Raw genomic sequence first — 27,662 nt, 5'->3', positions numbered from 1 at the left:
CTCTTCAATATAATGAGTCTCTAAGTCTTGCCTGATTTTCTAAGTAAGACTTCTTAAAATCTATCCTCTTGCTTGCCTCCACTCCCTTAGTTCAGGCCGTGGTCTTCCAGAACAATTGTGACACCCTGCTAACTGGTTTAGATCTACCACACCATTGTTTGTTGTCTGTAGGGCAACTGGTGATTATCAATCCTCTGCTCAAAACTTTCAATAGCTGGTATTTCACTGAAGGCTTACCTTCCCAGAATGTGGTATCTTCCGTGAGATGGCCTTTGTCTCGTGTTTCATGTTTCTCACCCAGTGAAGGGACTGCTGTCCCACTCTGATGCCTTCGCGCCTCTGCTTCCACGGTTCCCCTTGCCAAAATTTCATCCCTTGCCTCTTAAGTTCAGACGTCAGCTCTGGGAATATTTTGCTGACGTTACATAGGTGCTTGCCTACTACACCCTGGACATTTCTATCACTGAAGCAGATCACTGCTGAGTTACTGAACAAGACGATCTATTTTTTTTTTGAAAGAATTTTTTTTAAAGATTTTTTTTTTTTAAAGATTTTATTTATTCATGATAGACATAGGGGGAGAGAGAGGCAGAAACACAGGCAGAGGGAGAAGCAGGCTCCATGCAGGGAGCCCGATGTGGGACTCGATCCTGGGACTCCAGAATCGCGCCCTGGGCCAAAGGCAGGCACTAAACCGCTGCGCCACCCAGGGATCCCTTTTTTAAAGATTTTATTTATTCATGAGAATAATATTAATATTATAATATAATATTATAATATAATATAATATAATAATATAATATATTATTTATAATATTATAATAATATTATAATATAATATAATATTATTTATTCAGAGAGAGAGAGAGAGAGAGAGAGAGAGAGAGAGAGAAAGAGAGGCAGAGACACAGGCAGAGGGAGAAACAGGCTCCATGCAGGGAGCCCGACGTGGGACTTGATCCCGGGTCTCCAGTATCATGCCTTGGGCTGAAGGCGGTGCTAAACCGCTGAGCCACCCGGGCTGCCCTGAACAAGACAATCCTTTGCTACCTTTACCCATTTCTGTTACAGACAAAATAAACAAGAATACAGAAAATGTAAACTATTCCAACAATTTTTTCCTGTTTGGATAGATTTTCAGGGGCTTAAAGAGACATTTGTTCTAAAGGCTGTTGAAGATGGAACAAGAAAACATGTAGTGCTTCTGCCTCGGGTCCAACTACCACACAGAGAAGTCGAGCATGAATTAGATAACTGAGAGCATAAGCTCTACCTTGTTGCCCTAACAGTAGAGTGTGCTGTGCAGCGTAGGGAAGCCAGGCCATGAGGACAAATTGCCACAAATGAGCTACTTGTCCATGAGTTGCATTAACTATTAGATGACACTGCTTTATCAAACAATGCCCTTAAAAATACAGGAACCCTCATACGTTGCTAAAAGTTTTAAGTGTGAAGGAAAAGGCAGGCATACAGAGAATATTTTCACAGAATATTTTTTTTTCACAGAATATTTTTTATTACTCTACTCCTTGTACCATGCATGGAAACAGTGTGTTTCATTTTTAAGTCCAAGAGAAAAGATAATTCTCAGATAGCTGGAATTCACGGACAGAATGAAACATCCAAATTTCTTCATTTGAAGTTAAAAAGTACTTTAACCGTAGGCAGCATCAGGCAGAGCAGACTCCCATGCTGCACCCCTGTGAAACTAGGTTTTCCCCGAGCAGAGAGGTCTCTTCTTGCCAGAACTGGTTTCCCTGCTCAGAAGGTTCAGAAGCCGGTTACCATACTGCTCGCTGGACCCCGGACAGCTGCCCGTGGTCTGCTAAGTGACGGAAGACAATACGACTAAGCCTCCAGCGCCGCTTTACACCACGTGGACGGGATGTCATAACACACCGGTTTCGGATTCTGACAGGACAGCTATCCCGGGGAAGGGCGGCAATTTCTCCATCAGCCACTTCCTAAGGGAGTCACAACATTACTACCCAGATCACATGCACAGTTATTCTAGATGCTTAAGTCGGAACAGAGGGCTAGATTCACTGATGTAGCCAGTCTGCCAAAGAACCTCAGACACAGTAGTGAACCTTAACCTCTGGGTAGGTAGAAACAAATAGACCAGGAAAATGACAGAAATGTTTGGCATGCTCCCAAAACAATTTTTAAGAATTTTATAGAAATTTAACATAGACACTCAAGAATCCACAAACCATTAAGTGTAAAGCTCAGTAACTTAACATCTCTGTAACAAGCAACCAGAGATGTAACCAAACGGCAGTAGCAGCCCGGGCCCCACCTGTGCCTCCTTTCAGACACTGAACACAGGCACTGTAGCCAGCAGCTCACCTGATTACTAACACCAATGATGAATTCTTATTTAGATTTTATATAAACATAGCCATACAGTAGGCATTCTTTTTTTATTCATTTCTCTTTGGCTTTTTTATTCAATAATATGCTTGTGAGATTCATCCCTGCTGTTTGTTGCATGTGTTGGGATTGATTCATCCTCACTGGTGGTGATTTTCTTTGTGTGAACATATCATAATTCCTTTATCCATTCTATAACTGATGGACATCTGGGTAGTTTCTAGTTTTGAGCTATTACGAATAGGGCAGCTACCTAAATTTTTCTTGGATCTTATTTTATTTCTATTGAAGTATACTTGACACACAGTTTCAGGTGTACGACAGTGATTCGACAAATCTATACTTATGCTGTGCTTACCACACGTGTAGCTACCTTCTGTCACCACACCACACCATCACACCAGTGACCATATTCCTATGCTGTACATTTCATCCCATGACTCAGTATAAACAGGAAGCCTATACCTCCCACTTCCTTTCACTTCCTGTGCCCATCTCTCTCCTCCAACCCTGGCAACCATTAGTTTGTTCTCTGGATTTATGGGTCTGCTTTTGTATTTGTTTCGATTCCAAATATAAGTGAATTCTCATGGCATTTGTTTTTCTTCCACTTAGCATAATACTTTCTAGGTCCATCCATGTTGTTACAAATGACAAAATCTCATTTTTTATGGTCGAATAATATTCCACTGTATATACATAAGTGTATACACACACACACACTCCTTCTTTACCCATTTTCCTTTTGATGGACACTTGGGTTGCTTCCCTATCTCAGCTACTATAAACAATGCTTCAGTAACACAGGGGTGTATGGATCTCTGAATTAGTGTTTTTGTTTTCCATGGGCAAGTATCCAGGAGGGGAATTACTGAATTATACGGTAGTTCTATGTTTAATTTTTTGAGCAGCTTCCATGCTGTTTTCCACAGTGTCTGTACCAATTTATATTCCCACCAACACACACACAAAGTTTCTCTTGAATCTACATCCTTGCCTACACGTATTTCTTTTTACTTCTAACTATTCTGACAGGTGTGAGGCGACATCTCATTGTAGTTTTGATTGGCATTTCCCTGGTGATGAGTGATATGGAACATCTTTTCATGTGTCTGTTGGCCATCTGGATGTCTTCTTCAGGAAAGTATCTATTCAGGTCCTCTATTTTTAAATATTTGCTTTTTTGGGTGTTGAGTTGTATAAGTGTTTTTGTTTTTAAGATTTTATTCATCCATCTGACAGAGAGTGAGCACAAGCAGAAGTGGCAGGCAAAGGGAGAGAGAAAACCAGGCTCGCAGCAGAGCAAGGAGCCCAAAGCAGGGCTCTATCCCAAGACCCCAGGATCATGACCTGAGCCAAAGGCAGATGCTTAACTGACTGAGCCACCCAGGAGCCCCAAGTTGTAGAAGGTCTTTATAGATTGTGGGTACTAACCTCTATAATCATTTGCAACATATCATTTGCAAATATCTTCTCCTATGCAATAGGCTTTCTACTTTATTGATGGTTTCCTTTGATGTGCAAAAGCTTTTATTGTGGTGTTATTCCCAAAAGTTTATTTATACTTGGTTCCCTTGCCTGAGGAGACATATATCTAGAAAAATGGTGCTACAGATGATGTCAAAGAAATTACTGCCTATATTTTCTTCTAGGAGATTTATGGTTTCACATCTCACATTTAGGTCTTTAATCCATTTTGAGTTTTCTTTTATGTAGGTATAAGTACATGGTCTAATTTCATTCTTTTGCATGTAGTTGTCCTTTGTCATAGATTAAGCGAGTTTATTTCTGTCCTATTTTGTTCCAGTGATCTATATATCTATTTCTGTGCCAGTGCTACATTGTTTTGATTATTATTGCTTTGTAGTATATCTTTTCTTTTTTTAAGATTTATTTATTTATTCATGAGAGACAGAGACAGAGAAGAGAGAGAGAGAGAGAGAGAGAGAGAGAGAGGCGGAGACACAGGCAGAGGGAGAGGCAGGCTCCATGCAGGGAGCCCGACATGCGACTCGATCCCGGGTCCCCAGGATCATGCCCTGGGCTGAAGGCGGCGCTAAACCGCTGAGCCACCAGGGCTGCCCCACTTTGTAGTATATCTTGAAATCTAGGATTGGGATACCTCCAGCTTTGTTCTTTTTCAAGATTACTTTGGTATCTGAGCTCTTACATGGTTCCATAAAATTTTTAATATTATTTGTTCTAGGGACTCCTGGGTGGCTCAGCGGTTGAACGTCTGCCTTTGGCTCAGAGCGTCCCAGGATCGAGTCAAACATCGGGCTCTCTGCATGCAGCCTGCTTCTCTTCCCTCTTCCTATGTCTCTGCTTCCTTCTGTGTGTCTCTCATGAATAAATAAATAAAATCTTTAAAAAATATATTATTTGTTCTAGTTCTGTGAAAAGTACTGTCGGTATTTTGATAGGAATTGGACTGAATTTATAGAGTTCTTTGGGTAGTACGGACATTTTAACAATATTAATCCTTCCAACCCATGACCATGGAATAGCTCTCCATTTGTTTGTATTGTCTTCAATTTTTAAAAAAATTTTTATTTATTTATTCATGAGAGACACAGAGAGAGAGGCAGAGACACAGGCAGAAGCAAGCTCCATGCAGGGAGCCCGACGCAGGACTTGATCCTGGGTCTCCAGGATCACACCCTGGGCTGAAGGCGACGGCTAAACCGCTGAGCCACCAGGGCTGCCCTTGTCTTCAATTTCATCAGTGTTTTATAGTTTTCAGAGTACAGGTCTTTTATTTACCTCCTTGGTTAACTCCTAGCTATTTTGTTTTTGGCGCAGTTGTAAACAAGACTGTTTTCTTAATTTCTCTGTCTGCTACTTTATCATTAGTGTATAGAAATGTCATCAATTTCTGTATATTAATTTTGTATTCTTGTCTTCCTTAGTTTTTCACCTAATACCACACATTCTTGTTTAAATCATTTGGAAAATACATGAACATATTTCTGTTGTCTCCTCATAGGTTTTTCCCATTTTGAGATTTAACTGTGTAACACACTATGATGATCTGATATATGCATACACTGCAAAATAATTACAATAAAGGCCTAGTGAACACCTCCATCATCCCAAATAATTACCCTCCCCCCCCTTTTTTGGTGATGAGAACATTTAACATTTCCTCTCTTAGTAACTTTCAAGCATATAATACTTTATTGTCTATAATTACCATTTGATATGTTAGACTCAGAACTTACTCACCTTATAAATAGAAGTTTGTAGATTGCCCAAGATCTCCCCATTTTCCCCTACCTCCCAGCCACTGGTAACCACCATTCTAATCTGTTCCTAGGAGTTCAACTTACTCCACATTCCATATGTAAGTGAAACCAAAAAGTATTTGTCTTTCTCTGACTTACTTAACGTAATGCTCCCCAGGTACATTTATCTTACTGCAAAAGGTAAAATACTATTGTATGTTGTATATGTGTGTATGTACACCACATTTTCTTTTAATAAATATCACATTCATTTGCTGGCACTTAGGTTGCCTCCCTATCTTGGCTATTGTGAATAATGCTGCTATGAACATGGGAGTGCAGGTATCTTCTCAAATTACTATTTTAATTTTCTTCAGATATGCAGAAGCAGAACTACTGGGTCATAGGGTAGTTCTATTTTTAACTATTTGAGGAAGCTCCACACAGTTTTCAATAATTAGTGCACCAATTTACATCCCCAATAGTGCACAAAAGTATCCTTTTCTGCACATCTTTGCCAAAAGTTACCCTTTGTTTTTTTGTTTTGTTTTGTTTTTAAAGATTTTATTTATTTATTCTTGAGAGACAGAGAGAGAGAGAGAGAGAGAGGCAGAGACACAGGCCAAGGGAGAAGCAGGCTCCATGCAGGAAGACTGACATGGGACTCGATCCTGGGACTCCAGGATCATGCCCTGGGCCAAAGGCAGGCGCTAAACCACTGAGCCACCCAGGCGTCCCCAGTTTGTCTTTTTGATAATAGTTATTCTAACAGTTATTCACTTTGTCTTTTTGATAATAGTTATTCTAACATCTCATTGTGGTTTTGGGTTTGCATTTCCCTGATCATAAGTGATGCTGAGCATCTTTTCATGTACCTGTAGGGGACATTTGTACATCTTTGAAAAAAACATCTATTTAGGTTCTCTGTTCATTTTTCAACTAAAGTGTTTTTGGGGTTTCTTTTGCTATTGAACTAGAAGAGTTTCTTATATATTTTGGATATTAACCCTTTATCAGGCTTTTGGCTGTGCAGAGTTATTTACTTTTATGTAGTCCCACTTATTTTTGCTTTCGTTGCTTGTGCTTTTGGTGTCATATCTTAAAAAAAAAAAAAAAAAAAAAATCACTGCCAAGACCAAATGTCAAGGAGCTTTTCCCTCATGTTTTCTTCTAGTTTTACAGTTCAGATAAGTTTTCATTCATTTCGAGTTAACTATTGTAAGTGGTGTAATAAGACAGATGTCCAATTTCATTCTTTTGCACCTAAACATCTAGTTTCCTTGACACCATTTATTAAAGCAACTATTCTCTCTGTGTTGCATAGTTTTGGTTCCTTTGTTGAATATTTGTTGACCGTATAGGAATGGGTTTATTACTGGGCTCTTGGTTCTCTTCCACTGTTCTTAGTGTCTGTTTTCATGCAGTATCATACTATTTTGAGTATTACAATTCTGTAATAAAATGGTTATTTTATTTTTAAGTAATTTTGATACCCAGTGTGGGGCTGGAACTCACAACCCTGAGATCAAGAGTCACACACTCCACTGACAGCCAGTCAGGAGCCCCTATAATAAAGCTTTAAATTAGGAAGTGTGTTGTCTCCACTTTGTTCTTTTTCAGGATTGCTTTGGCTATTCAGGGCTCTTTTGTGATTCCATATGAATTTTAGGCTTTTTTTTTTTTTTTTTTTTACTTTCTGGGGAAAATGCCATTGGAATTTTGATAGGGCTTGCAAAAAGTCTATACATGGATTCGTGTATAATAAGGACATTTTCTTTTCTTTTAAAGACTTATTTATTCATTTATTTATTTAATTTGTTTATTCGTGAGAGACCCACACACAGGGAGAGGCAGAGACAAAGGCAGAGGGAGAAACAGACTCCATGCAGGGAGCCCAACGCAGGACTCAATCCTGGGTTCCCAGAATCACGCCCTGGGCTGAAGGTGGTGCTAAACCCCTGAGCCACCCGGGCTGCCCTAAAGACTTATTTATTTATTTTAGAGAGAGATAGAGAGAGGGAGAAGGGACAGGGGGAGAGGGAAAGTAAGAATCCCCAGCAGACTCCCCACTGAGCACAGAGCCCAACACAGGGCTAGATCTCACAACCCTGAGGTCATGACCCAAGTTTAAATCAAGAGTGCCCCACATATGGACATTTTAACAATATTAATCCTTCTGATCCATAAACACAGGATCAACCACTGAGCCAACCTTTTTAAAAAATTTTCTTGCCTGAGTACTCTGGCTGGGACTTCCAGTACTGGGCTGAATAGAAGAGCCATGAGTGGACATCTTTTTCTTGTTCCTGACTTTAGGCAAAAAGCGTTCAACCTCTTACCACTAAGTGTAATGTTACCTATGGGCTTATTATTTTGTTACATGTTTCTTCTACACCCAATTTCTAGAAAGCTTTTATAAAAAAATCTTGTTATTTTGTCAAATGCTTTGTCTACATCTGTTGAGATGACTATATGATTTCTGTATTTCATTCTATTAATGTGGTGTATCATATTTATTGATTTGCATATGTTGAACCATCTTTGCATCCTAGGGATAAATCCCATTTGATAATAATGGATGATACTGTTAATATGGTATTGGATAGGATTTGCTAGTATTTTAAAAATTTTTGCATCTACATTCTTCAGGGATATTGGTCTGTAGTTTCTTTTCTTTGAGTGGGAAGTTGAGGGGGGAGGCAGGGAGGGGAGGAGAGAAAGACAGAGAGAGGGTGGGGGGGAGAGAGAGAGAGAGAGAGAGAATCTTAAGCAGGCTCATCACCCAGGAGAGCGCCATGCAGGGGGCTTGATCTCACAATCCTGAGGTCATGATCTGAGCTGAAATCAAGAGTTAGCCACCCAGGCACTCCTTTAGTTTCTTTTCTTATCGTGTCTTTATTTGGCTTTGATAACAGGGTTGTTTATTTGCTGTTGTTGTTTTTTTTTTAAAGATTTTTATTTATGCATGCATGAGATAGAGAGAGAGAGAGAGGCAGAGACACAGGCAGAGGGAGAAGCAGGCTCCACACAGGGAGCCCGACGTGGGACTCGATCCCGGGGCTCCAGGATCATGACCTGGGCTGAAGGCGGCGCTAAACCGCTGGGCCACCGGGGCTGCCCTGGTAACAGGGTTATACTGGCTTGATAAAATAAATTTAGAAATGTTCCCTTGCCTTCAAGTTTTTGGAAGAGTTTAAGAAGTATTGTATTAATCTACCTTTTTCTTTAATGATTTAAAAAAAATTTGGAGGGGGGAGAAGGAGAAGGAGAAGGAGAAGGAGAAGGAGAAGGAGAAGGAGAAAGAGACTCCCAAGCAGGCTCCATGTCCAGCAAGGAGCCTGGGATGGAGCTTGATCACATAACCTTTAGATCATGACCCAAGCTGGAAATCAAGAGACAGACACTTAACCAATTGAGACACTGAGGCACCCTAGTATTACACCTTTAAATGTTTCATGGAACTCACTCATGAAGCCATATGGTCCTGGGCTTTTCTTCACTGAAAAGTTTCTGATTACTAATTCAATAGCATTATTCATTATTGGTCAGTTCAGATTTTCTATTTCTCCTCCATTTAGTCTTTTTAGGCTGTATATTTCTAGGAATTTATCCATTTCTTTTGGGTTATCCAATTTGTTGGCATATAATGGCTCATATCAGTTTATTTGTATTTCTGTAATAACAGCTGTAATGTTTCCTTTTTCATTTCTGATTTTGAGTTGTTTAGCTAACGATTTGTCAATTTTGTCTATCTTTTCAAAACATCAGCTTAGTTTCACTGATCCTTAGTATTTTTCTAGTCTCCATTTATTTCTGCTTTTATTCTTTGTTATTTCTTTTCTTTCCCTTTTTCTTTAAGTAAGCTCTATGCCCAATGTGGGCCTTGAATTCATGAGTTGCATGTTCTACCAACTGAGCCAGCCAGGTGCCCCTGTTATTTCCTTTCTTTTGCTAACTTGGGCTTACTTACTTTGCTCTTCTTTTTTCTAGTTCCTTAAGATATAAAGTTAGGGGGGCAGCCCTGGTGGCGCAGCGGTTTAGCGCCGCCTGCAGCCCTGGGCGTGATCCTGAAGCCCCGGGATCCAGTCCCACGTCAGGCTCTCTGCGTGGAGCCTGCTTCTCCCTCTGCCGCCCCCCCCCCCCTCTGTATCTCTATGAATAAATAAATAAAATATTTTTAAAAAGATATAAATTTAGGTTATTTCCCATTTGACTTACCAGTCATGAAAACGTGAAACCTCTGGGATACAGATCAAATGTGATTTGAGAGGAGGCTGCAGAAGGGTGACAGAGCTCTGACACCTATGGTAAAGATTCTGACTGCTGGAGAAGTGAAGATGAGAGATCAGATGAGATTTACATTTTTAAAAGATCACTTGCAATATAGAGAATGAATCTAGTAAGGACAAAAGTGGTTGAGATGGAGGAAAAAGAGATTACTGCAGAAGCTTGCATTAAGGATTTCTCAGCAGAGATTTTTTCTTATATATGTGCATATTAATGTGTGTGATTATATTCACTCAAATATGACAAGTATGACTGACCCTCCACCAGACTGTGAGAAAGCACATTAATTACTCTAACATAGTACATAAATTAAATAAGATAATGTATATGAAAGCCACTATATTAACTCAAACTATTAAGCATTAAAGAGTATTTCCTCAATCGGAAAAGGACAATCATCATATGGTTTCACTCATATGTAGAATGTAAGACATAGTGAAAGGGATTATAAGGGAAAGGAAGGGAACTGAATGGGAAAAATTAGAGAGGGAGACAAACCATGAGAGACTCCACAAAGGGTTGTGGAAGGGAGGTGGGCGGGGGACTGGGGTAACTGGTGATGGGCACTGAGGAGGGCACTTGATGGGATGAGCACTGGGTGTTGGCAAATCAAACAAATAAAAACAAATGTAAAAAAAAAAAAAGTATGCCCTAGGTATTATATTCTTTTTGGTATAATTGTAAATGGGACTGTTTTCTTAATTTCTCTTTTTCCTACTTCATTATTAATGTTTGGAATTAGAACAGATTCTGTATATTAATTTTATATCTTGCACCTTTATTAAAATCATTTATCAGTTCTAATAGTTCTTTGGTGGAGTCATTTGGGTTTTTAAGAATATTTTATTTATTTTAGAGAGAGAGAGAGAAAGCATGCGCACACAAATGAGTGGAGGGAGAAGAAGGGCAGGGAGAAGGAGACAGAGAATCTCTCAAGTAGATCCCTTGCCAAGTGTGGAACCTGACGCAGGGCTCAATCTCACTCCCTGAGATCATGACTTGAGCTGAAACCAAGAGGGGTTCTTAACCAACTGTGCCACCCAGGTGCCCCAGGGTTTTCTATGTATAGTATTAGGTCATCTGCAAACAATGACAATTTTACTTTACCAATTTTGATGACTTTTCTTTTCCTTGTGTGACTGCTACAGTTAAGAGTTCCAGTACCATACTGAATAAAAGTAGTGAAAGTGGACATTTTTGTCTTATTTCCAAATTTACCGGAAAAGCTTTCAATTTTTCACCATTAGTATTACATTAGCTGTAAATGACCTTCATTTACATTATATAAATGACCTTCTCATTAAGTTGAGGTATGTTCCCCTTAAATCCAGTTTGAGTTTCATCATGAATGGCTGTTGTATTTTGTCAAATACATCTACTGAGATGATCATATGGGTTTTATTCTTTGTGGGTAGTCTGATTTGCCAAAAGTGAACTACCCTTGCATCCCTGAAATAAATCTCTTTGATTGTGGAGAATGATCCTTTGAAATGGCTTTGCTTTTTTTAGGATTTTTTTTTTTACCTATGATCATCAGAGGTTTTGGCCTGTGGTTTTCTTTTTTTGTAGTGTCCCTGTCTGCTTTTGGTATTGGGTAATGGGGGACATGTGAATGAATCTGAAAGTTTTCCTTCCTCTTTTATTTACTGAAGTAGTTTGAAAACAATAGATATTAGCTCTTCTTTAAATGTGTGGGAGAATTCACCTGTGAATACATCTGATCCTGGATTTTGTTTGTTGGGAGCTTTATTACCAATTCAATTTCATTGCTAGTAATACGTCTGTTCAGATTTTCTATTTCTTCCTGATTTGGTTTTGGAAAATTGCAGATTGCTAGGAATTCACCTATTTCTTCTAGGCTGTCCAATTTGCTGGTATATAATTTTCCAAATATTCTCTTATAATCAATTATATTTCTGTGGTATCGGTTATTTCCTCTCCTTTATTTATTTTATTCCTTACTTCTTCTTGATAAGCCTGGCTGTTTATTAATTTTGTTTATCTTTCCAAAGAACCAGCTTTCTATCATTGTTCTTCTCTGTTCTTTTTTTCCATGTCTATTTCGTTTATTTCTGTTCTGATCATTATTATTTCCTTCCATCTACTAGCTTGGAGATTTGTTAGTTGTTTTCTGGCTCCTTTAAGTGTTAGGTTAGGTCAGTTATTTGAGATTTTTCTTAATTCTTAAGGTAGGCCTGTATGACTCTAAACTTCCCTCCTAGAAATACTTTTGCTGTGTCCTGAAGATTTTAGCCTACACTATTTTCATTTGGCTCCATGTCTTTATTAATTTTCTGATTTCATCCTGATTCATTTGTTGCTTAGTGTCATGTTGTTTATCCTCCAAGAGTTTGTGGGTTTTTTCTTCTTACAATTATTTCTAGGTTCATACTGTTGTGATCAGAAACGATGTATGATATGAGTTCGATCATCTTAAGCTTTTTGAGACTTTGTTTTATGACCTTACGTGTGATCTATCCTAGAGAATGTTCCCTATGTACTTGAAAAGAATGTGTATTCTGCTGTTTTTGGATGGAATGTTCTGTATATATCTGTTAGATCTGGTCTAATGTATCATTCAAAGATGCAGTTTCCTTATTGATTTTCTGTCTGGATGATCTACATTTTACTGTCAATCTCTCTCTTTATATCTATTAATAGTTTTGTTTTACTGTCAATCTCTCTCTTTATATCTATTAATATTTGCTTTATGTATTTAGGTGGTCCTATGTTGGGTACAGAGATTTGCAATTGTTATATCCTCTTATTGGATCGATCCATTTATTATTACATAATGCCCTTCTTGGTCTCTTGCTACAGTCTTTGTTCTAAAGTCTTTTGTTTGTTTGTTTGCTTGGACATACGAACAAGTTTAATTACCTGCTACACCATCCAGATGGAAATACATGGGAAATGGATGAAAACAAGGTTCATAAACTTAGGAAACAGGCATGCATCTTTAGACCATTTTAGGTTTAGACATTTACCAGACAATTTTTGAATATTTAGAAGATTTTTTTTTTTTTTTACCACAATAAGCAAAACCATATATTAAAATGGACTTCCAGAGGTGCCTGGCTGGCTCAGTCAATGGAGTATGTGTTTCTTGATATCCAGGTCGTGCATTCAAGCCCCACACTGGGTATAAAGATTACTTAAATAAGTAAAACTGTAAAAACAAAAAAAAACCTGACTTCCAGAAATGGCCATCTTTTTTTTCTTTAACCTAAGTTTCTTTTCACATTTCTTTAAATGTCAAGTTTTCTTTGTGGCAAATTTATCCAAAATACTAAATTTTCACTGTAAAACTTATTTTATAGTTATATAAGAGTGCCCTAAATTGATGTTCATCAAGATATCTAAGCCCTAATGGTTTCTACCTTCCTTTTAAAATGTATTGTTTTAAGTTGTCATTCTCAGAAATAGCAGAGAAAAAAAATTATGAATTAAACACCTATAAATTCATCTTCATTTCTGTTATAGTGTAGCAATTTATCATCTAACCCATAGTGGTCTATCAACTGAGTAAGGCTGGATTTCTTCTCCTCAAACATAGCTGATACAACTCATAAAGCAATAGGTGGCTCCAGCTTCTCTACTTCTTTATTAACAACTATAACAGACAGGACAATCTTTGAGCTGTAAATTTTTACCAGTTTTAGCCTCTGAAGAAGGTGTTCTTTCTCCTCAATCTGCTTGTCCAACTTTGCTTTTTCTTCACTTAATCCTCGTTTGGGAAGATCATTTACAATGTCACTTTGAAGATCACTGCAAGCCTCAGTATCAAGTGATTCAGTTTCACATGCACTGATTTTCTTTTCTTTTTTTTTTTTTTTTTGACTTTTTTTTATTTCTAAGTAATCTCTATGCCCAATGTGGGACTCAAACTTTCAACCTTGACATCAAGAGTCGCATGGTCTATCAACTGAGCTACCTAGGCCCTGCAATGACATTCTTGAAGGTATTTTTCAAATAAATTTCTTCAAATTCACTATCTGTGTGTTTAAAATTTTCTCGAAATACCAAACAGTTTTCTTCTATCGAATATGCTGGTTTCTCTGAAAACATCTCATCATTTTCTTCATTCTCTATGTCAAGCGTTTTACCACACTGTAACAGGAATTAAATGAAGATCTAGTTTTCCTTAAGCATTCTCTAAGGGCTGCACTCATAGCTTGTTTTCTTGAACTACTCCCCATATGGGAGACAGTGGATTGGCATAGTCCTGAGGAGTGCTAGCTAAAATCACAGCTGAGTCGGATGGGCTTTCCATCTTGAAAATGAAACCTTGATGACCCTCTTCTACTGCCATTCCCAGAGTGCAGAAAACACACCTCAAGTATTAGCCTGGCTTTTTTTTTTTTTTCACTCCTATTTGCAGGGTTTACGTTTTTCCACTTTCAGTCTGTATATACCTTTACGTCTTGAAGTGAGTCTTGGGTAAACAGCATGTAGATGGGTCTTATTTTTTTTATCCATTCAGTCACTCTATGTCTTTTGATTGGAGCATCAGTCCATTCACATTTAAGTAATTATTGATAGGCACAGACTTACTACCAGTTTGTTAATTGTGTCCTTATTGTGTTTGGTTTTTTTCTTCTTTTGCTCTCTTCCCTTGGGGTTTGATATTTAGTCTTATGCTTGAATTTCTTTAGCTTTATTTTTTATGTATCTACTTCAACTTCTTCATTTGTAGTTACTCTTGGGTTATATATAACATCTCATGTGTATAACAGTTTATATTATATTGATTGTAGCTTAAGTTCGAACTAAAAGCAGTAAATTCCTACCCTCCATGTTTTATAGATATGATGTCATGTTTTACATCTTCTTATTTTGTGTATCCTTAGACTAACTTTCATTGGTAAAACTGATTTTACTACCTAAGTTTTTATGTTTTTTTTTTTTTAAGTTTTTATGTTTTAACCTCCATATTGGCTTTATAAGTAATCAATTTACTACCTTTATTATGTCTGCCAATTTAACCAAGGAGGTGAAAAATTCTATATTCTGAAAACTCTAAGACACTGATGAAAGATACTGAAGACAACACAAAAAATGGAAAGATATCCCATGGTCATGGATTGGAAGAATTAATATTATTAACATGTCCATATTACCCAAAACAATCTACAGATTCAGTGCCATCCCTATCAAAATACCAACAGCATTTTTCATAGAACGAGAACAAATAATACTAAAATTTGTTTGGAACCACAGAAGACCCTGAAGAGCCAAAGCAATCCTGAGAAACAGGATATACTACAAAGCTCTAATAATCAAAACAGGATGGTACTGGCACAAAATCAGACACAACTGGAAGCCCAAAAATGAATCCACGTTTAAATGGTCAATTAATCTATGAGAAAGGATGCAAGAACGCACAGTGAGGAAAAGACAGTCTTTTCAGTAAATGGTGTTGGGTAAACTGGACAGCTACCTGCAAAGGAATGAAACTGAACCACTTACTTATACCATATACAAAAATAAACTTAATATGGATTAAAGACCTAAATGTAAGACTTGCAACCAGATTACTCCTAGAAAACAAAGGCAGTAATCTCTTGGATATCAAACACAAAAAGGCAACCTACTGAATGGGAGAAGACCTGTACAAACAATACATCTGATAAAGGGCTAACATTCAAAGTATATAAAGAACTTATACAACTCAATACCAAAAAGGCAAATAATCCAATTAAAAAATAGGCAGAGGACTTGAATAGACATTTTTTCAAAGAAGACATAAAGATTATAGATGGCCAACAGACACAGAAAAGATGCTCAACATCACTAATGATCAGGGAAATGAAAACCAAAACCACAATGAGGTATCACCTTACAACTTTCAGAATGGGTAAAATCAAATGCTGGCAAGGATGTAGAGATCTGAAATCATGACCTGAGCTGACGTCAGGAGTCCAACACTTAATTAGAGCCACCCAGGTGCCCCAATAAGACTCCTGAATGCAGGTATTTTATGTCACCAGTTAGGCACAGGACCTTATGCTCTTATGCTTCAGGAAGTCAAATAGGGTTGACATCCTCTTATTCAAGTTAAGAGTAGAAGAAAGTAAACCTAGATGGGAAGCCGCTTCAGCACACAGAGGTGGGCAAAGGAGTTCAGAGAGATAGGCTAGGAGCTGCCCTAGGAGAGGAACAGGTTAGGCCAGGCAGGAGGCAGATGGCCTCCCTCAAGCATCAGCAAAACCTCCCAATGCCTTGACAGTTCAAAGAGTTGGAAGTAGGGAGAGAGATCTTAGGTCAAAATAACTGCCCAATCTGTGTGCTTACCAGTAGATTCTAAGGGTCATCTAATGAAACAGTTAAAAGGTGAGTTAGGAATGAATATTCTCTTTAATCTGAAACTCACCAAAATCACTTCAAGGGTATTAATTTATGTTAACAAGAATTTGATATTCTCCAGAAATTATATTGTCACTAAGTCACAACAGTTTCAACAGTACTCTGATTTGAGAATGATCTTGTGGCAGAAAGGGGCTCATCCTAATAGGCTCACCTGAAGATCTTTTGGCAAGATGGTATTCTTTCTGAGTGAATTGATCCGTAGCCTCTCATCTGCATATTCATAGGCCATTTTTCGTCTCTTCACATCACGCAACATTTTCCAGTCCACATAATAACCTCGAACTTGGCCTGAAGCTGATGAAGGAACCATCTAAATAACAAGGAACAAGGTGAAGGATAGTGAGATCCAGGCTTTGCCAGTGTCTCTCATCCTGTGATCCCTTTTATTGACTATGACCTAATACTTTTTTTTCTAATCATTTTGGATCACTTTAAAGATTTTATTTTATTTTTTTAAGATTTTATTTATTTATGCATGAGACACAGAGAGAGAGAGGCAGAGAGAGAAGCAGGCTCCACGCAGGGAGCCCGACGTGGGCCTCAATCCCGGGTCTCCAGGACCCCACCCAGGGCTGAAGGTGGCGCTAAACCGCTGCGCCACCGGGGCTGCCCAAGATTTTATTTTTTTTTTATGTATTTGCAGAGCACAAGCAGGGGGAACAGCAGAAGGAGAAGCAGCAGCAGACTCCTCACTGAGCAGGGAGCCTAAAGCAGGGCTTGATCCCAGGATCATGGCAGAAACTTAACTGAGATTCCCAGGTGCCCCTGGATCACTTTAATAATGTAAACTAGTGGACAACTCAAAATAAATTACTTCCACAAAAGTACATTAATCCAAATGGTGGTAATTAATAATGCCAAAAAGGTGTGTTGGAGAAATTTTTTAAAAAATTTATTTAAATTCAATTAACATACAGTGTATTATTAGTTTCAGAGGTAGAGTTCAGTGATTCATTAGTTGCATATAACACCCAGTGCTCATTATTACAACACGTGCCCTCCTTAATGCCCATCACCCACTCACCTCACTTCCTCCCCCCCCTTCAGTGACTCTCTGTTTTCTATAGTCTCTTATGGTTCATATTCCTCTGATTTCATCTTATTTTATTTTTCCCTCCCTTCCCCTATGATCCTCTGTGTTGTTTCTTAAATTCCACGAGTGAAATTATAACTGTCTGATTGACTTACTCCACTTAGCAGAATACCCTCTAGTTCCAACCACATTGTTGCAAATGTTAATAGTTCTTTTTTTTTTAAATTTTTTATTTATTTATGATAGTCACAGAGAGAGAGAGAGAGAGAGAGAGAGAGAGAGAGGCAGAGACATAGGCAGAGGGAGAAGCAGGCTCCATGCACCGGGAGCCCGAGATGGGATTTGATCCCGGGTCTCCAGGATCGCGCCCTGGGCCAAAGGCAGGCGCTAAACCGCTGCGCCACCCAGGGATCCCTCCCTTGTTAGATTTTTAATATAATTCTGTTGGATCTTTACTTAGGCTAATAGTTACATGGTTCAAAAACCAAAAAAGTATATAAAAAAGAAAAACCATGCAGACTCTCTCCCACCTTATCCCTTACCCAATGACCACTGCTCTACCTTCAATGGTACCACTGTTACTAGATCTTGTGTATCCTTCCAGATACCTACACACACACACACACACACACACACACACACACACACACACACACACTCTATTTCCCAGGTTTCATGTCCTCCTCCCTTTTTCTTCATTTAACAATATATTTTGGAGAGCTTTCATATCCACATGTAAAAAATTTCTCCATTTTCTTTGGGCTACATATTCCACTGTCCATGCAGTGGACTTGACAAGGTTCAGGGCACACTACCTCAAAATATGGCACCTTGATATACATTTCAGGCAAAAGGAATCTGAAACACAACAGGTACAGTAAAGACTTTCTGACCTCCCCCTGAAGCAGGTGGTAAGACCCTCAGGTGAGACGTGCCTCCCTACACTTAAAGGGGCTTACGGCAGGGGGTGGGGGGTGGGGGGTGTTGGTCAGCCTTACCATTGAAGATGGAGGGATGCCAAGAGGAATGTGAAGGAACAGGCCTTGGCAATCCCTGAGTTTACCACACTCAGCTCATATTTTCTCTTATCACATTTCCCCAAAACTTAGCACTTCACCAGACTTAGCATAAATACTCAGGTTAAACCACTTCTTCCAGTCGTCATTGCCTTATGAAGGCTCACTGTCATGTAAAACTTACATATTTGTATGCTTTTCTCCTGTTCATGTCTTTCGTTACAGGAGTCCCAGCTGAAAACATAGAAGAACAGAAGGAAATTTTCTCCTCCTCACAGATGCATCATTTAATCAGTCTGTGACCTCCTCGTGGACATCTAGATCACATCTCATCATTTATCATTCAAAACAATGCACTGAATGCACTGAATAACCTCCTACATATATTATTTTACATTCATCCCTTTAGATCAGCAAGATACATTCTTGGAAGCAGAATGCTAGGGTAAAGGGCACTTTGAAATTATCACTGAGCTAATATTTTTAGCACAAGTTGTTCTGTAATAAGACAATACATTTCTCACTGTCACATGTTTACTTGCTAAAAAATAAAACCACATGGCCAAAATGGCATCACTTAGGTCGGGTCCTCAAACAAGAGTTTAATACCTAATCTACTCACAGTTTCAACCTCCCTCAGAAAAGTAGTCTTATCTGACTAGTCAAGAACTTTCTGATGGGTGCCAGTAAGTACCACATAGGCCAGTCCCCCAAAGGAAGATGAGGCCATCTGCTTAAGATCTCCTGTTCTTATGTATTTATTTTAGATTTAAAGATTTATTTATTTTTGCAGAGGGGAGTGGAATGGGGGAAAGAGTTTTAAGCAGACTCCACACAGTGTGGAGCCCAGCACAGGGCTCAAATCCACAACCCTGAGATCACAACCTGAGCCAAAACCAAGGGTCAGATGCTCAACTGACTGCCACGTGCCCCCAAAACTCATTTTTTAAAACAAATTCATTTTAGGGATGCTCAGTGGTTGAGTGTCTGCCTTGGGCTCAGGGCATGATCCTGGGGTCTGGGATGGAGTCCTGCACTGGGCTCCTTGCGGGGAACCTGCTTCTCCCTTTGCCTGTGTCTCTGCTTCTCTGTGGGTCTTTCGTGAATAAATAAAATCTTTAAAAACCAAATACATTTTAATCTTAACCAGCTTGACCACATATTAAAATTCCTTTTCAAAGATTCCTTTTCCACAAACCCTCTATTGCTCTTTTTTTCCTCTGTATTCCAGTTTTGTCCTTTTTCTTTCTTTAAACAACCAGTCTCATTTTAGGACAAAATTAATTTTTTTCCCTTTAACAAAAAATTCATCTCTATTTCTCATACTTTCCTGAAAACATCCTATTTTCTTGACATATGGAAATGTTTCCTTTTTTAGTAGTTTTAATTACATACATTCAAACGTTTTACCTTAGAAACTGTAATTCATACTAAAAACTAAGAAGCGGGCAGCCCCAGTGGCTTAGCGGTTTAGCACCGCCTTCAGCCCAGGGCATGATCCTGGAGACCAGGGATTGAGTCCCATGTCGGGCTTCCTGCATGGAGCCTGCTTCTCCCTCTGCCTGTCTCTCTCTGTCTCTAATAAATAAATTAAAAACCTTTAAAAAAATAAATTAAAAAAAGAAAACTAAGAAGCAATTGTGAATGGAGTGTTAACCACCATTCCTTAATTTTGCCAAGTTATAAATACATTTCATATTATGTAGAAGCATATGTGTCCCTTTTAAAATTTTTTTCTTGTAGTATTAACACATATAAATCTCTTTTAGTTTCTTTGTAGTAGGAATCCAAAATAGATAAACCTATGTTTAGTAATGTTTTAGTGTTTTGTCTTATTCTATGTATTTAATGAATTTAACTTAACTCATCATTTAACTTAGTAAAAGTTTAAGAGCCTGATGCAGGACTCGATCTCAGGACTCTGGGATCATGACCTGAGCTAAAGGCAGGCATTGAACTGACTGAACCACCCAAGTGCCCCCAGGAAAGAGTTTTAATATCAAAAGCTGGTACCGGGGCACTTGGGTGACTCAATTGCTTAAGCGTCAGGCTTGCTTTCGGCTCAGGTTATGATCTCAGGGTCCTGAGACTGAGTTCTGTGTGGGGCTTAATGCTCAGTGGGGAGTTTGCTTCAGATTCTCTCTCTCTCTCAAATGAACAAGTAAATCTTAAAAAAAAAAAAAGAAAGAAAAGAAAAAAGAAAAGAAAGAAAAGAAAAGAAAAGAAAAGAAAAGAAAAGAAAAGAAAAGAAAAGAAAAGAAAAGAAAAGAAAGAAAAGAAAAGAAAAGAAAAGGCTGGTGGTACAAAATGAGGATCTGGTTTTCCCTCTGCTAAAAGGACAGTTTTCTTGGACTTTCAACCTGCTTTTGATTAATACTGACAATTTTTTTTTTACCTTTTAAGTTTCATAATGATCTGTGATCCTATTTAGGCAACTGCTTTTGGAGATTTTTAATAAACTTCCCAAAATCAAATTTAGATGAAGCCTTTGGCCTGGAATATCCTAAAAGATTGGTTAATTAAAATGTAAATTAGAAAAAAAAAAAGGAGGGATCCCTGGGTGGCGCAGCGGTTTGGCGCCTGCCTTTGGCCCAGGGCGCGATCCTGGAGACCCGGGATCGAATCCCACGTCAGGCTCCCGGTGCATGGAGCCTGCTTCTCCCTCTGCCTGTGTCTCTGCCTCTCTCTCTCTCCCTCTGTGACTGTCATAAATAAATAAAAAAAAATAAAAAAAATAAAAATAAAAAAAAAAAAAGGAGACAAGAAAAAATATGTAAATTACATGAGAAGCACTGTCAAGGAAGTAATACTAAGTCTTTATATTGTATTTGTAAGATTGTGGCACATGTGCCTGAAGTCCATTCGGCTTCTGCAAAAATGGACTCTCACTACCAAACCTGCCATTTGTGTGTCCTTGTAACATGACAACAGTTGGCTCTTACATTGGAGATATTAAGATGGCTCAAAAACCGCTGCCCACAAATAGGACTACAGGAAACCCAAAACAGCCATGTGGCTCTTCTCTGCTGTCAAACCCTGATTTTCAGTTTTTGCATTCCTTCACCCTCCATGATACATTTAAGATGATTCGAACTATGGACAGACATTAATGTGGAGACTTCTTTCAAATTACAAAAACCGTCTACTAGTAATGTCCAATCTGTGTAGGCCACAATCCTGGAAAAATCCTGTTTGTGCTCCCAGAGGCTTCAAACCTCCTTCTGTTGAGCACTTGCAGCTGATTTCATTTAACTGCCACTTAGCATGGGCAATCAATATGTTCCTGTTATTTTAAGTGTTTTCTGATTGGACTGAAGCTTTCCCTGACTGCAAAGCTGATGCCCTCCCACAACAGCAAAGAAATGGTTAGAAGTGTGTTTCCATGATCTCCAAGGACCAAAGTGCACCCCTTTCACTAGGTAAATCATACAAACATTAACAAAAAACCTTGCAAACGTTTTGGAATTTTTTTTAAAGATTTTATTCATTTATTAATGAGAGAGAGAGAGAGAGGGGGGCAGAGACACAGGCAGAGGGAGAAGCAGGCTCCATGGTGGGACTTGATCCTGGGACTCCATGATCATGCCCTGGGCCAAAGGCAGCGCCAAACCGCCGAGCCACCCAGGTTGCCCACATTTTGGAATTCTATCTACATATGACATTCTGCTGATCTCTTGTTGTCTTATGCTAGTATGGCGAGCTACTATAAATCTTTAATACCTTAAGCTAAACTCTATAATCAATATGTACATAAAGCTTTCTCTGAACCCCAGTTCAAAGGATCCTACTGGTTACAGTCTGGAAGCTGAGAATTGGGCATTTTGAAAACATCATCAGAGAAAAATAGTTCTCGAGCCCCACTGGTAAAGACCTTACCCAAGTGCTCCTGACCACTAACAGTGCTGCAAAACCAAAAGATATTAGGCCATGGATACACACAGCCAGAAAAACCACTCCACCTGACACCTGGCCTATACAGATGCTTCAGACTTCTTTTTTTTTTTTTTTTTAATATTTATTTATTTATTTATGATAGTCACACACACACACACACAGAGAGAGAGAGAGGCAGAGACACAGGCAGAGGGAGAAGCAGGCCCCATGCACCGGGAGCCCGACGTGGGATTCGATCCCGGGTCTCCAGGATCACGCCCTGGGCCAAAGGCAGGCGCCAAACCGCTGCGCCACCCAGGGATCCCCATGCTTCAGACTTCTAAATCAAATTGACAAAGAGAAGTAACTGACATTGCAACAGACTACTTCCACTCAAGATGACAGATCAAGACTTCATACAATAAACATAAAACCAGCTCTCCTTTTCCTTTCCTTTAATCTGGTACCCCCTGGAAAGATTAATGTCCTCATTAACGTCCCAGGCCCTTGTGAAGAGGGGGTAACTCTTATTTCAGCCTAGGAGAAAATCTAACTGTGCTCTTGACTTTTCATAAGCAAAATAAGACATCTTATTGGTCAATTTCCCTGAATTCACATCGTTGAGTTAAAAAGGACCTACCAGGAGGCTTTCATGACTCAGATTTATTTGACAGGCCCATATTTCTCTGATTGGGATAAACATAAATGAGGCTATGATCAAGAACTGCTCCTTAATTCTTAAAATTATTGCAAAATAAGTTACTAAAGCAGTAACAGCCCAATAAAGATCCTGAGACTCCCTAGCCAAAGTTGTCCTTGATAATAAATTAGCTCTCGATTATCTTTTATCTGAACAAGGTGTCAGTCCTTATGGCCACCACCACCTGCTGTGCCTGGATTAACACTTCTGAGGAAGATGAAACTCAATTACATAAAATCACAGAACAAGTCATTTGGCTTAAAAAGGCAGCTCCTTCCCAGGGTCTTTCTTTGACTTATTTAATTTTGATTCATTTGGCTCTTGGGGACCATAGCTCTTTAACATATTCCATATATCAGGAATTATCTTGCTTATAGTAATCATAACAGCTCCCCTCATGCGTTGTATTCTCTCAAAAGTTATTAATGCATGTTCACGGCTGCTAACCACCAAGCAAATGATCTCCCTAAGACCTGAAACATCTGGGGGCGCCTGGCTGGCTCAGTCGGTAGAACATGCAACTCGATCTTAGGGTTGTAAGTTTGAGTCCCATGTCAGGCATAGAGATAACTTTAAAAATTTTTTAAATTAGGAAAAAAATTGAAACATCTAAGGAACAAAGAAAATGACCAACTTAAAAAACTGAACCTAAAGCCATGATCTGTGAATATCCCAGAGGTTAAGCCAAACATCACGACCTACAGAAATCACACACAGAAGAATAACAAAAACTGCTAGAACTTGAAGTTGGTTACTGGGTGATGCTAATGCCTTCAATTCTTTTTTTTTTTTTTTTAATTTTATTTGTTATTCATAAGAGACACACAGAGAGAGGCAGAGATATAAGCAGTGGGAGAAGCAGGCTCCCTACAGGGAGCCCGATGCAGGTTGAGATCCCAGGACCCCGGGACCATGCCCTGAGCCAAAGGCAGATGCCACCCAGGCGCCCCTAGTGCCTTCAATTCTTATCACATTTCTGTCAAGCTGAAAGTCTGACCAGAAGGTGGTAATTATAAGAGAAAACCACAGGCCCAAAATGGCATCATTTAGGCCAAGCCCTCAGGCCAAAGTTTAATACCTAATCTACCCCTGGTTTCAACCTCCCCCAGAAAAAGCAGTCTTCAGTCTTCACTGGTCAGTCAGGAATTTTCTAATGGGCACCAATAAGTGCCCCACAGGTCCTCCATCCCCCAAAGGAAGATGAAGTAGTCTGCATGAGAAGATCACTGTTCATTCCCTCTAAGGGGAAGTGATATTGCCTGGAACAATCCTTTTCTTTTGCTAATAACTTTCTTGCCCCACCCTCTTTCCTATAAAAACCTCCATTTTGTACAGTTCCTGAGAGCTCCCCTCTACTTGCTAGATGGGAGGGTTCCTGATTCCAACATCAATTAATAAAACCAACTAGATCTTCAAATTTACTCAGTCCGATTTTTTCTTAATTTAGTTCAGGCATAGATTACATAGGCCACCAAAATTCAAGTCTCTCCCAAACCAGAGCAAACATTACATGTTAATTAAATTTCAGCTATGAAGGGACACCTGGGTGACACAGCTGGTTAAGCATCCAATCCTTGGTTTGGACTCAGGTTGTAATCTTCAGGGTGGTGAGATCAAGCCTGGAAATCGGGCTCCTCACTCAGTGTAGAATCTGCTTGGGATTCTCTCCCTTTGCCCCTCCCCTTCGAACTCACACTCTCTCCTTTCTACAAGAAAGAAATCAATCTTAAAAAAAATTTTAACTATGGAAATGATGATTTCCAATAAAAGCTCTTTATAGAATATACGTACAGCATTATACAGAATATAAATTGAAAATGAAATTACTAGAACACCAACATTTTTTCAATCTATTAATAAAAGATAAACTGAATGCATTCAATGCTAACGGGTAAGACAATTCTACAATCACCCTTGGAAATGAAACAAGCACAGTGGAATTCCAATATTGATTTAACACATGACTAAGTTAAATGAATACCATGGTTACTGGGGCTGGAAACAACTATCATGGAAAAAGGGGCTTTAGCAAAGCTTTGAAAGGACTGACCGGATTTTTGACATAGCTGCGGGGGCGGGTGGGTGGGTTGGGGAACGGGACAGTGGGAGAGAAGCTGAAGTTTGTTCAACCCAAACAGGAAAATAAACAAGATAGACTCCTAAGATCAGGGGAGATCATTCTGGCTGAAAGAAACAATTTGTGTTGAAGGGCAACTCAAGGTTCAAATCAAACTGAAAGTTAAGGAAACTTAGAAAACAAAATTAAACATTTTCTTTCTTTTCCAAACTATTCCTAATCAACCTCTCTACCATCTCTGAACAGGTTTCTATCTATTTTTAAACGTCTTTCTTTCTTTTTTTTTTTTTTATAACTTTTTTTTTTCTGGCTAGCTCTTAAATACTCTTAAAGAAATACTCTTAAAACATTTATTGGTCTATTATATTATTTCTTCTGAGAATGTTTTACGTCCTTTGCCTACATTTATAGTATCAATATTTTGTCGGTTTCAAACACTGCTATATACATTAAGATTGTATTCTATTCTGTACACATCCTCTTCTGCCCCCCAATCTGTCTTTAACTCCCAAAATGCTTTCAGTGGGCCCTCAATTCGTGCTCTACAGTCATCAAAATCATCTAAATCCTCAACTTCCCTTAACATCTTCAGAGTTTTGCTCTAGCTGAATCCTGAATCCCTCCTGCTGGCTTTCCCTGTAGTTTTTTTCTCCCGTGAATGGCCATGGAGGTGGGAGAAATGTATTCCTTGCTCTTCAGGGAAGCTCCCAAACTTTTCTTCCTGAAAGCAAGCTCTGACTCTTGCTTTTGGTTTGTACCTTTCACCACCCCTCAACTCCTGCACTCATCTACCACAGCCCTTCCCTTTCATTTTCACTGAATCTAGATCCTGGCTCACTGTCACTCTCCAATATTCTTGTCCTAATTCCTGGTGATCTCAGTATACACGAAATTATCTCCTGATAATTTCCTCGAACTCCTCTCCTCCAGTGATTTTTGATACTCCCTTCCATGCCCTGGGTTTTTTACTACCAGTAAGTGGAAACTTTCCATTACCTCAGTTTTGTGTGTCTCATTCTCTATCACTTCTGTCTGGCTTGCTCCTTCAAACACTCCAATACCAAGCCCTATGAGGTTTTTAATTCATTAATTGTACCACCTTTTCACTCTCAGCTTTTGATTTCCTGTTTCCCCCTTACCCAGCCTAAATTCCACAGTGTGAATGGGTGACGGGCACTGGGGGTTATTCTGTATGTTAGTAAATTGAACACCAATAAAAAATAAATTAAAAAAAAAATTCCACAGTGTGTAAATACAATGTTGTATCTCATACAATCCCAACTCCCTCCACTCTGATATAGCAGCCGCTAACCCCATACTGCTTCTGAACCCCTGAAATGTAACCAGTGCAGATGGGGAATGTAATTCATAATTTTATTTAATTTTAATTCATTAAAAATTTAAACTGAAGCAGTTGTAAACGTCAAGCAACTTTACTGTCTTGGTAGGACTACATTTTCCATCTTCATGGTGGAAAATGTAGCATTCAAACGGAGATGTGCTGTAAGGAAAACTCCCAACTGGATTCTGAAAATCTAGTATGACAAAACAATGTAAATATCTCATAAGTCATTTTCATAGGTTACATACTGAAGTAATATTTTGGATATACTGGCTTCAAAATATTTTATTCAAATTAATTTCAAGTTTCTTTTTACTTTAACATAGCTACTAGAGTATTTTAAATTACATATAGAGCTGGCATTATATTCCTGTTGGACAACACTACCACAGATGATGACCTGCCCATGTTCCTAAGACCAAACAGTGTAACTTGAGACTCACCACCTGTCACCTGCACAAGGGTACAGGTCCAGCAATTTTCCCCGCCCCCCGCTTACAGGATCTTGCCGGTTAACACAAAGACAGGCAGTTACTTCCGACACGTGGAAAAACATGCACACAAAACACCCACTCTTAACCCACCTCTCCTTCCCGTAGCTACTGACCCATTTTTCTGCTCCCCTGGCAGCAAAACATCTGCAAAGATTTGTCTATACTCGTAGCCTCTCCCATTTCTTTCCTCTCGTCCTCTCTCTCGAACACACCGAAACTGCTGTGATGAGGGCTCCAACGACTCTCACGCTGCTAAATCCGACAGCCAGGTCTCAGCCCCCTGTAACTGGCCTGTCAACTTTGCGCACAGACCCTGCTCCCTGCCACGCTGTCCTCGCCTGGTTCTGGGCCACCGGTCTCCGGGCTTTCCCTCTCCCTCGCTCGACTCTCGTCAGGTCTCCTTTGCTCTCCTCGGAACGCTGGAGTCCCTGGGGGTCACAGTCCACCGACACCCCCCAACCCCCACCTTCTCTTCTCCGCCTGCTCTCACTTATAAGTCGGCGGCAATCCGCAGCTTTCAGCGCCGGTGCGTTACGGGCTTACGAACACCAAATTTGCATCTGCGCGGCTCGGAGACCTCCCCTGGGACGACTCCGCACTGGACCCTACGGGCGGCAGAGTAGTAGGAGGGGACCCGCGGGTTTGGGGATTCAGTAGGGAGGGCGGGGCACGGGGCTAAGGGCGCGCGCCTGACCTGCCGGACGGTCCGCAGCAGAGAGCCCAGCACGGAGGCCGCCATGTTGTCTGCCGCAAACGCCGAAGCGCAGGAATATTTATTGACGGCTCTTTACGGCGAGGACGCGAGGGGCGGGGCCCGGAGCGCAGGGGGCGGGGCGCAGGGCGGGGCGTTAGCCTATGGCGGGAAGGCTCACTT

At 39.6% G+C, this 27,662-nt stretch overlaps 1 protein-coding gene, 1 long non-coding RNA gene and 1 pseudogene across 3 annotated transcripts; all 3 read right to left on the bottom strand.

Moving 5' to 3' along the window:
- Positions 1 to 1,477: 1,477 nt before the first annotated feature.
- Positions 1,478 to 27,622, bottom strand: MRPS14 (mitochondrial ribosomal protein S14). 2 transcript variants are annotated; one of them, XM_038542440.1, is made up of 3 exons: positions 18,487 to 18,528; positions 16,405 to 16,563; positions 1,478 to 1,964 (listed from the first exon to the last, which is right to left on the bottom strand). In XM_038542440.1, exons 1-3 carry the CDS (start codon positions 18,511 to 18,513, stop codon positions 1,782 to 1,784), a joined length of 369 nt encoding a protein of 122 aa, XP_038398368.1. In that variant the 5' UTR covers positions 18,514 to 18,528; the 3' UTR covers positions 1,478 to 1,781. The 2 variants fall into 2 exon arrangements, with proteins under 2 accessions (XP_038398368.1, XP_038398369.1); XM_038542441.1 differs by lacking the exon at positions 18,487 to 18,528 and adding an exon at positions 27,483 to 27,622 and having other exon boundaries at positions 1,491 to 1,964.
- LOC102151987 lies at positions 12,566 to 14,859 on the bottom strand (annotated as a pseudogene).
- LOC119872523 lies at positions 25,206 to 27,248 on the bottom strand. The gene is made up of 2 exons (XR_005362053.1): positions 26,902 to 27,248; positions 25,206 to 26,487 (listed from the first exon to the last, which is right to left on the bottom strand). It is a non-coding gene; the product is annotated as an uncharacterized LOC119872523 (long non-coding RNA).
- Positions 27,623 to 27,662: the final 40 nt, after the last annotated feature.

The sequence above is a fragment of the Canis lupus genome, chromosome 7 (assembly GCF_011100685.1).
Source record: "Canis lupus familiaris isolate Mischka breed German Shepherd chromosome 7, alternate assembly UU_Cfam_GSD_1.0, whole genome shotgun sequence".
Lineage (NCBI taxonomy): Eukaryota > Metazoa > Chordata > Mammalia > Carnivora > Canidae > Canis > Canis lupus.
Note: the sequence above shows the minus strand (reverse complement) of the source record. Positions and strands in the feature narration are given on the sequence as shown.

Excerpts from the sequence above, each read along its gene's own strand:
- MRPS14 (XM_038542441.1), bottom strand. The coding sequence starts at position 27,527 with ATGGCGGCCTCCGTGCTGGGCTCTCTGCTGCGGACCGTCCGGCAG. Across the intron at positions 16,564-27,482 it reads TGCTGCGGACCGTCCGGCAG|ATGGTTCCTTCATCAGCTTC; the intron begins GTCAGGCGCGCG and ends CTTGTTATTTAG. Across the intron at positions 1,965-16,404 it reads TCTTGCCAAAAGATCTTCAG|GAAGTGGCTGATGGAGAAAT; the intron begins GTGAGCCTATTA and ends TGACTCCCTTAG.